The 11,092-nt window shown below is 39.0% G+C and overlaps 1 protein-coding gene and 1 long non-coding RNA gene across 2 annotated transcripts in view; one reads left to right on the forward strand and one right to left on the reverse strand.

Moving 5' to 3' along the window:
- Window positions 1-3,988, forward strand: part of LOC115018238 (melatonin receptor type 1B-B-like) — a 60,016-nt gene extending 56,028 nt beyond the window's left edge. The window contains exons 2-3 of the mRNA XM_029447153.1: window positions 2,876-2,994; window positions 3,239-3,988. Of these exons, the coding sequence (XP_029303013.1) occupies window positions 2,876-2,994; window positions 3,239-3,988 (869 nt within the window). The remainder of the gene's footprint in view (window positions 1-2,875; window positions 2,995-3,238) is intronic.
- A 2,688-nt stretch (window positions 3,989-6,676) lies between these two features.
- On the reverse strand, window positions 6,677-8,686 carry LOC115018239 (uncharacterized). The gene is made up of 3 exons (XR_003833337.1): window positions 8,676-8,686; window positions 8,504-8,519; window positions 6,677-7,669 (listed from the first exon to the last, which is right to left on the reverse strand). It is a non-coding gene; the product is annotated as an uncharacterized LOC115018239 (long non-coding RNA).
- Between the last annotated feature and the right edge of the window lie 2,406 nt (window positions 8,687-11,092).

The raw sequence follows: 11,092 nt of genomic DNA on the forward strand, positions 1-11,092 counted from the left end.
TTAGCCACTCTACACTGGCTTTCAGTAACTTTTAGAATTTACTTTAAGGTCCTCCTTCTTGTATACAAAGCCCTAAACGGAACCGCACCAAGTTACACTGCCAACCCTCTAATAAACTATGTGCCCCCAAGAACATTACGATCATCCACTACTGGTTTATTAAATGTTCCCAGAAACATCCAAAAGAAAATCGGGGATGCAGCCTTTTGCAATTATGCACCAAAGCTATGGAACACTTTACCTGCAATTAGGGAGGCAAGCTCGCTCAATATCTTCAAAAGTAAGCTAAAAACATATCTTTTTACTTTAGCCTTTTAATAGTGATATTTTATATATTTTTATCTTAGCCTTTTAATGGTGAATTACTACTGGTTTAACATTCAAAGTGTAAAGGTAACTAGGATACATTTTCAGAGTGTGTATTTTTGAAAAACTTGAGATCAAATAGACTGTTTTACCACGGGATAAAGAGGAAGTTTCTCTGATAAATCTGTTTACACAGTTAGTGGAAAAGTGAAAGATTAAAGAATATATTGGAGAAAAACTGGCTTTCATAAAACTTAACAAACAGGGGTTTGTTTATGAAGCGGGCTTTAACCAAGATTTTGCCAAAAGAATCTGGACCCACGAAGACGTCTGTGTTTTATATGTTAAAAGGTAAATAAAGAGGTCCACGCTGTAAACGTAAATCAAAGACTACCAGGAATGGGTAGCAAAGGGAGTAAACCAGTTGAAGGGCCACAGTGGCCCATTGTTGATCTCATGCTTTCAAAATATGGCCCTGATAGTTTAAAACATTTACAAGAATGGTGTGATGAATGTGATTTTCCATCAGGAGGGTCGTTAAGTACGGCACAGATACGGAAATTAGGCATGATTTCCAATGTTAATTTATACTATTTTAATTCTGCTATTTTTATAATGGTACTTCAGACTCATTTACATCAACACTGTGATTATTGTACTGTAAATGCTCTTATTCTTAGTCTAATCTTGTACTAATTGTTATGTTTTAGCTGTGAAGCACTTTGGGCTGCAATTCTTGTATGAAAGGTGCTATACAATTAAAGCTGATTATTATTATTATTATTATTATTATTATGCATATTTGTATGAGCATTGTTAAAGGGAGCCTAACAAAGAATTTCCTTGCCAACGACTGCTTCTATGATTATGACAATAAATCAACAAAGAACTTCAATGAAAACCAATTTCAACTGAGATTGTCATAAGTGAATGCTGTTTGTGAACAAGGAGCTGCATCACTGTTGAAACTTTGAATCTGCATAAACATGCAGTACGACATGCATTCTTTCAAATTTAAAAAGGACAACATGGTAGGAAGTCCCAACAGTGTCTTTTGCTGTCACTTCTCTCCCAACACATGTCTATTCTTCAACTGATTCTCTTTGAACTCCCTCCATCATTGGCAAATAAATACAGCTTATAAAATGTTATAATGTGAGCAACAATATACTGATAATAAATAGTTTACTAATGTAATTAGAATGCAATTGTTATCAACTATGATACAATAAATAATCTATGAATGGATTCTTTCATATTACATAACTAATGATAAAATAACATACATTTGAGAATCTTATTTTGACATGCTCTTGAATCCATCTTGTTCATGTACGATCACACCATCATTTCTGTCAAATGTTGTATTTAAATTTGTTGTTTATCCTGTACACACGTCATCTATTACAGTCTGTCCGTCCTGGGAGAGGGATCCCTCCTCAGTCTCTCCCTGAGGTTTCTAACATTTTCCCTTTTGTGGTTTACGCTTCCATCATTACCCAGCCACGCTATCTATGTCTTTAAGGAGTGTGTGTGAGCACGTGAATGTCTCTGCGCAGACACTAAGCCCCTTACCCTGGGATCGCTCTCGGTAGTGAGTAGTTGGGTTTAGTCCGTTTTAGGTGTCCAGCGGAGTTTCTTTGCACTCGGACAATAACGGGGTTGTTGTCTCGTATCAGTGTCTTCCTTCTGCAGGCAATATGAAGATCGTTGTTTGCAATCTTATTCAGGGTCCAAAAACAAAAAGGGTTCAGTGAAAAGAAGAAAAGAAAAGAACATTCTGAGTATCTCTGAGATTGGGGAATGTTTCTAACTAGTTAAAGTTGTTTAATCCTCCTGGAGCAAAATGAATTGCAGTGGAAAGAGATGGATGGGAAAGGTGGGCTATTATACTATTATATCCTTGGTGACGTCATAGACGCTCAGCGGGACCCCCTGCGGCCCCCCTTAGGTCTCGCCTAATAGGAAACCAGGATTCCTCAACAGTCATGAGCTCAGTGTTTCCTCTCTGCCTGTGTTAGTGTGATTGATTGGTTAACACTGTTAGGAAGCCTTCCATGGGTGAGGTGTGGCCATGCATACACATGAAGTTGCTGCTGCTGCTACACTCAAGGGGGGCTTTTCATTTTGCACATTTCGGCTTCCTTGCATGCTCTGTCCTCCCTTGGAAGTCGTAACTGTTCACCCTCCGCCATCATGGAGGATCTTCCAGTCCCTTTGATGCTCGAGGAGCGAGGTAATAGGAAGCATCATGAAGCATTGAAGCTTTCCATCCAATTGGTTCACTCATGGGCCGAAGCTTCATAGTGCTTCATTTGTTCTACTGCGCCATCAAGTGGACAATAAATGTAAAACCGGCGAAGTGCAAGGCTGCGGTGGAAACAAAGGAGGAAACAAAGGAGTATCCCAAGGAAGTCTTTTATCAAGTGGCGTGACGTATAAATGCCACACATGCACATGTGAAACACAGCTGTGCAGCATGTCATCAGTAACTGACGTCGCTTAATTATGACATTATGGAACCATTTCTCACATGACTCTCTGTTTCCTCTCCTTCTGTCCTTTACAGGAAATGTCTTTGTGGTGAGCCTGGCCTTTGCAGACTTGGTGGTTGCATTCTACCCCTACCCTCTGGTGTTGTACGCCATCTTCCATGACGGCTGGTCACTGGGTGACACCCAGTGCAAGGTGAGCCTTGACTCTATGTCTAATGTTGACTAAGTTTTGGAAGTGTGTTCTGTTGGAAGTTAATATGGCAACACTAGACTTTTGCTATAAGTTGTAGCTACACTACTAGCTACTCTGAAAAGTAGCTTCATACTCTGAGGCTAATTCTCATGGAGGAACATCTCATATAATTTAGTACAATAAACAAATGCACTCTTTATGTTGTGGTGATTTTATAACTACATTGACATTTCCTCTCTGTCAGGTGAGTGGCTTCCTGATGGGCTTGAGCGTCATTGGCTCCATCTTCAACATAACAGGCATCGCCATCAACCGCTACTGTTACATCTGCCACAGCTTCAGCTACGATAAGCTGTACAGCTACCGCAACACGCTGCTGCTGGTTGCACTCATCTGGCTGCTGACAATCATAGCCATCGTGCCCAACTTTTTTGTTGGCTCGCTGCAGTACGACCCCCGCATCTACTCATGCACATTTGCACAGACAGTCAGCACGTCCTACACTATTACAGTGGTGGTGGTCCACTTCTTTGTGCCCATTGTTGTGGTCACCTTCTGCTACCTGCGTATCTGGATCCTGGTCATCCAGGTGAGGCGGAAGGTAAAGTCAGAGGTCCGCCCTCGCATGAAGCCCAGTGACCTCAGGAACTTTATCACAATGTTTGTGGTGTTCGTGCTGTTTGCTATTTGTTGGGCACCACTCAACTTCATTGGGCTTGCTGTTGCTATCAACCCTGAAACAGTGGTGCCTTACATCCCGGAGTGGCTCTTTGTGGTCAGCTACTTCATGGCTTACTTCAACAGTTGCCTTAATGCCATCATCTATGGCCTGCTGAACCAGAACTTCCGCAGGGAGTACAAGCGGATCATCATGTCTGTGTGGATGCCACACCTCTTCTTCCAGGAGACGTCCCGGGGGGGCACTGAGGGCATGAAGAGTAAACCCTCGCCAGCACTCAATAACAACGAGCAAGTAAAAGGAGAAACTCTGTGACATTGTTTTCCTCCTCTTTCATGTCCTCGTCCCTCCTTTCTGTGTTTACTTGTGCAGTGCCATTCGTCAGACTTTAATCTCTTTTGTACCAAAGCAATGAACTCTGGAAAAGCAGACAGAGTGGCCAATAGTCAGCGTGACTGAGATCAAAGTGAAAAAAAGAGACAAAAAAGAGGTTTATTGACTACAATAGCTGTGTTATCTATTATTTTAAGAGTGCCATTCCTAAAATCAAGGCTCATCAATTTCAGTTGGTACTGATTGTATCTTGAGAAGACACAGATTCTTTTTTAAATAGTAGATGGGCTTAAAATCCTTTGAAAACTCATCGCTCATTTTAGTTTACAGTAAATCACCACAGATGATTGCAAACACACCTCAGGATAAGATTTGTGAGAAGAGAAACATGGAGACAAAAAATAATTAGCGTATGCTACAGTACAGTTTAGTATGCTGCAGAATAAAAAACAATAAATATGAAACCATTGAATTGTCAAAGCTTTGTTCCACAAGGCCTAAAAGCCATTTCAATTGTTTGACATTTTAGTTCAGAGTATAAGATTTTGACAATTACAGGCACGTAAAGTCTGACGTGGATTGTATGGATCCCAAATGATGAACCCTAATGAATCTTGACAAATCAAATCATCAAATCAAATTTATTTATATAGCCCAATATCACAAATTATACATTTGTCTCAGTGTGCTTTACAGACTGTACAGGTTACAGTTGTCCTTTAGTACCACTACTGCTTTAAAATCCACTCTTACACAAGAACTGTGAAAATTAAACGAGCACATTCACGTAACCCAGAGGACACAAGCTGAATTCCCCCTATGAATTCAATGAATTCATAGTGTCCTTATGATTCTGCAGCACACCATTTACATTCAATGCCAAAGTGCAGTACTGATGCAAGGAACAGTGTTTCGCAAGATTAAGGGTGTGAATGTTGAGGTGGTGGACAGGCATGGAGCATGTCTGATTGCAGGTCAGACTTTAATGCCAGTATTGTTACAAATACATCATTTGATTACAAAAAAGAAACAACAGTGGTGTTTGAAACTGTTTTCCCACACGACAAAACACAGTTTACTGCTGAATGACTGCAAGTAACAAATGGATGCAAACGATCTGCCGAGTGTCTTGGTGGTTATTTAATTATTTTAAAGTACAACTACATTTAATTAAATAACAAATTAAGTTGTGTTTAGTCTTACTGAACTACAAATAACTTTTATGTTAACAAAGTACAATAATTATCGAATCCTCATCCTAATAATGATACCAGAGGCCCTCAGTACTTGCTGATGCTGTATACAAGTTGCTCAGTGCTGCAAACTGCCCTGACAGTTCTTCCAGAGCAGCCTTACTGGCGTTCTTCACTTCCTGTGTTCCTATAAAGAGTTCCTGGAAAAGTTCCTGCAGTGGAAATAGGCTACATGTTCTTTTCTCCGAAACTTTTATAAATTGGGATGAAATGAACCTTGCAGCCTTCAGGGTTCTCTGTTATTTCTGCTATAATTTGATTTTCATCCTGATTTCTGCATCGTTGATTTTTGTCTTCGGAGTTTCACATGTCAATATTTTTTCAAAGTAAGAAAAACCAAAATTGATGAGCCCTAAACATGTATTGCAACTTCTTATGTATCTTTTTTGTACACCTCAGGGTGCCTGCCTCCTCTTCTGTGTGGGCAATATGTATGTGAACGTGGAGGCACCAAGAGATTAGTAATTTAGGTGTTTGGCATCATGACGTCCACAATGGTTGTCTGAAAGTCCACACAGCGGCTTCTTCTTCCTTCTGGATTTCTGTACTGTATTCGTATTGTACTAATTATGTGTTTTGGCGCACCAAATGTGTTTAAGGGTATATTGTATAACATAAATTATTGTATCTTTCATTTCTACCAAAACAATTATTCAATTTCTCTCTCTGTTTTTTAATGATAAATAACAATGCACCTCAGCATGATGAATCCCTGACAGGTGTATTTCACTTTGTTACTGGAGGATGCCTCAAATGTCTGATGGGCATTACTATGGTTTGTCAAAGGTGCCTGATTTATTGTTCATCAAAATGAAGATTTTACCAAAAAACAAACAAGCAAAACATGCTGACAGAAGGCTCTGGTGGTTACAGGTGTTCTATCATTAAGAGCTGTTTGTCCCTCATCAGCTGATGTAGAGTCAAGGTGTGTTCACACAGAACAGCGTGCATGTAAAGTAATGAAGACACACACACACACACACACTCACACACACACACACACACACACACACACACACACACACACACACACACACACACACACACACACACACACACGCTTGTATTCACACCCTGTAGTGATTTCTTCTCTATTCCGACTACCACAAATTGGACAAAAGAATGTATAAGAACAAGCAAAACCATGAAATTCAGGGACAGAATAGATTCTACAAAATGGTTTTGTAAATGAGTAGGTAATTATAGTATCCATACATTAAACACAATTTATGTATCTATCCATAATATTAAACTCCTGTAAATGACAAAACATCCCAGCTAAGCAGTAGTCATGTGACAGACAGGCTCCAGGTGCATGAGCCCTGCAAGAGGTCACATGACCAGATATAACACGTGAGTAATTCACTTTTTATATTTTAGAGGTTGGAGAGCAGGGCCCGACAAAGGAATGGGAAAATTAGAAAGTAGAAACATGTTTTTAATGTATAAGTATGCCAAGTTTAAACATGTTATGAAGCAATAACTTTGCACGTAGAGACATACAGCACGCAAAGGAAAGGACAAGGCCACCTGACCACAGTTAGCATCTGGACAGTCAGTACAGTCACTGTTGAGGTAAAAACAAAGTGCAAAACCTCTCCAGCTCTCACATTTGTGTAGATAATGCAAGATAAAGATGAGCCTCTGAAATCGGTGTGAACACACCTTTAGTCATCAGACCATTATTACATACTATTATTATATACAATTCTGAATCTGTCTGTTAAATTGTTAGAACATTTATGTATGTAGGCCTAGAAAAAAGTCATAAAAACAAAAACCCTGAAAGTATATAAAAAGCACAATTATCTAGGAAGCCCGGGTGACAGTGTACTTAAACAGTTTACAGGTTTAAATCTTAGTAAAGTTTCAATCTTAGTAATGATGAGAATCACCAATTTCTCTATGCTTTTTATACTTCATATGTGTAGCAGAGAACATGACAGCAAAAGAAGCTTACTCAATACCTATAATAATGCTACTACTGTTTTCTCCAGTGTATCTTAGTAAACTGAGGAAAGGGGTGGTGCAGCCTGTCCTGCTCTATCCCATGTTGGTAAAGAATGTGCATGTTTGAATTGTCTTTTCTTACTTCTGCTTTTGCTTTGGGTTGGGCGATTCTGACTTGGGGTGTTATGATAACTGTGAAACATTGCTGCTGAAAATATGATGATGATGATGATGATGATGATGATGATGATGATGATGAAAAATGAGTAGGAACTGACTTACTAAATACTATGTCTGCTGTACATGCAATAATTAAGGGAAACATCTAATATATTGTGTTGTTTTTAAAGGAGCACTAAGCAACTTTGTCATGGATTTCAAAGATTCTTCTTCACCTGCTGGCTTTACTGGCTTCAACCAACAGATTCATCTCAAACATTTCAGCAATAAGCCCACGAGGCTGCAAAGAGAAGAGTGTAATGTGAGCAGTTTACCTCACTGCAGAAACAAGCTTATATTAGGGACAAGCCTTTATTCTTCATTTCCATTGTTTTATGAGTATATTTGATATTTTAGTAAGACTCTCTTCTTTCTGATCTCCTCTGTTTTAACTTATTACTGATGCAAACTCAGCACTTCAGCCATGTTTCCCAGTTCTCTTGATGAATTCAGTAGAATGTGCATGTCTACAGGTACAAGAACAGAGGTGTGTCGTACTGAGAACAGAAATACTGTTAATGTAGTTTCTTCCATTTTAACATGTTTCACTGTAAACTCAATCTAACTCAGTACTTCCTGCAAATATTATGGAAACATCTGCTGGAAGTGTTCGATTGAGTTTATGGAAACTGAACATAGAAGCGATCGGAATTCATAAGTGACTTCTATCCATGATTCTGAGCCAGTATTTCTGTCATAAAGAGAAAGTGAGCGCAGAGTAGTGAGTATGAAATGACTGCCGGTTGCCATGGAAACTTACATTGTGCTGAATTGAGCTGTTACAGGACAAACAATTGAAATCCCCTCAATGTCTCTTTACATTTCATTTGACCTTTATTAGCAACTATTTTATATTTGTTTGTGTTTAAATTACTTGAGACATTATTTTAAAATCGGATTTTATTTGATAATTTACGAGATGGTGATACCGTAGTCAGTAAGAGTGGAGCAGCCAGATATAAGATGAAGCACCTTCTACCACCTCTTAAATAAAACAAGCAACCTGCAAAACACTTCATCTACTGTCAGTGTACAATATGAAAACATTATTAATCACTTCTTCTTTTTGCCTTACCAGTCGCTTAGTGGTCCTTTGAGTATGAAAAAGAAAACAGAAGATATGTTGTATTTACTATTGTGACTTGAGTATATGATGGAAAAGTGATTTTTAAGTTTGCCAATGACACTGTAATGAGTTAAAAATATCAATAAAAATATTTTTCATTTTCATAACGGGTTATTCTTACTGTTGGCAGCAGAAAGGCGGCTGGTGATACATTCACATCCAATCAGATCTGCTGAGCACTATGATACGGAATACAACTGATAAGTGTCTTTGTGCACTTAGAATAGTGCTATATAAAGGAAATGTGTTATTATTATTATTACATGTGCTGAAAGATTTCAGGGTGGAGGTGACGTTTGTCTGCTTTTGAGATTCTTCTGTAATATTTAGCGAGACGCTGGGTATATCCTCACCACGTGTGTTATGCATGCTTATACCTATGATGTGTTCATCTTAAAACCCCTTCATGTAATCAGAACGTTAATGTGAGTAGCCTACTGCTAATTGATTGATGTTGAAAACGTTTTCATTGCTGTGGCATCAAATACTAAATACACTTAGAAGTGCTTCAGGAATAATGCTAACTACTCAGCATGTAGCACAATGCTAACGTCCACATGTGATCAATGTCAAAACAACTGTCTGACAACTGATGTCATCTGTGATTACTTTGTAATATATCCCAATACATTTCACATACGTGTTTTATGTTCTACATTTGTATTCATATTGTAATATATGGGTCCTTATTGCCTGCAGTTGCATACATAGTTTCCACTGCACCGTTTGACATGGTGCAGAGGACAAATACAGACTATGACCAAAGTATATACAATATATAACATCCAACATATATCTACTGTAGGTTATATCCTGTTAAAAAGAAAAGCATCAGAGTGAGTCTCAAAGAAGTCTTTCTGTCAGCAGAGCAGCTTTCTTAAGATGAGACAGCTACTGAGTTACCCCTCTGCTATTTCATTTATCACTTCAGATTCAAATTAAAAACTGGGCCGAAAGATATATTAAAGGTTATATAAACGGCATTCAGATCATTAATTAAGCAGTAACAACTATTTGCTATGTAAAGTATATAGTAATAGTAATGTCGACCTGAGCAGAGAATGAAGTCTCTGTCCGTCTGTGTGAGTTAACTTTACGTATTGTTTACGTCTCTTGTCAATGCTGTAACAATGTAAATGTCCTCGTTGTGGGACTAATAAAGGATTTCTGATTCTGATTCTGATAGCTGGGCCGGCTGCGCGTGAGGTACACATACAGCAGTTATCGCTAATAACGTCGTCCCGAGTCTCCCGACCCACGGCGTTGTCGTACGTTACGGCCACCCTCCGGTTCCCCCTCCGGTTCCCCCTCCGGTTAACACTGTTAGGACCTGTTGCCGTTAGCTCAGCCGGCACCATGTTGAGAGCCGTAATCATGGATCATCTCTGAAGTCCGTATTGCAAACCTTTGCATAATATATGATAGTATCCCATTTTTGTTATAATAATGTTAGAATTATTTCTATGTATTTTTTTTAACTGTAGTTCTCATCTCTCTGTAAAGCACTTTGGTCAACACGTGTTTCTAAACGTGCTCTATAAATAAATTGATTTGACATATGTTATAAATGTGGATGTAATGCTCCTCTACCTAGCTGTCTCCCTCTGTGAGCACTGCCTGAGGCATGATGGGAGATTAATGCATACAAATAGCCTCTATGGCCCAGACATTATTTAAATTACATGGAGAGTCAAATAACTGCTCACAGGAGCATGAAGAGACGGCTGAATGCTGATTTCCCCTGAAACCTGTGCATCCTGCCATGACAGCAGCGCCTCAGCACTTCAACCTTGACCTCACACCTCACAGTGTACTTCCTATAGTACACACCTCCAATGTCAAGCCTGAGATTACCACAGAACATGTACTTGATTCAAAGTCCCAAGTCAATCATACATCAAGCTGTATGAACAATCCCAATACATTAATACATCCAGCTCATCATCAGTAAATCAACCCTGCACCTTCAGAGCTGCTGGGGCTTAAACCATCCTGCCACAACAACTCAGGGCTGGCTTTGCCCGCTCTAATGAAACCGACACACATACACTAGAAGAGATCATTAATTGTATCTGTGCAGCATAATGTTACCAGTTAAGTTTTTCCAGCAGGTGAAAATCTTCTTTCATTTGTCATTCCATAGATGACCTTTAAAGAAGAAGTGAGAAGGTGAACTGTCCAGACATAGCTCCATAAAATGACCAGACCTTGTTCAACCTTGTATGAAAAAGTGAAACAAATCACTGTCAACATTTCCCCCTCAATGAAAACAAATCAATACAGTCAGTTGTGTATTGTGGCAGTTTGTGTTTGCTGACTTCACAGCAGCAGAGACAGTGGCAATACACAAACTATTTTGTTTTGTGTATAAAATATTTTTAACACAATTTCAAAGAACCACAGAAGCACTTGCCACACTGATAAAAACACAACAGTGCCTTATGGATGTGCTTCATTGTCATGTTCGCTATCCTCCCTCAGTGTTTCTACCTTCTTGGATATTACATTACGTATAAAGTTCAGGCCACTGGAAACTGT

The sequence above is a fragment of the Cottoperca gobio genome, chromosome 13, assembly GCF_900634415.1.
Source record: "Cottoperca gobio chromosome 13, fCotGob3.1, whole genome shotgun sequence".
NCBI lineage: Eukaryota > Metazoa > Chordata > Actinopteri > Perciformes > Bovichtidae > Cottoperca > Cottoperca gobio.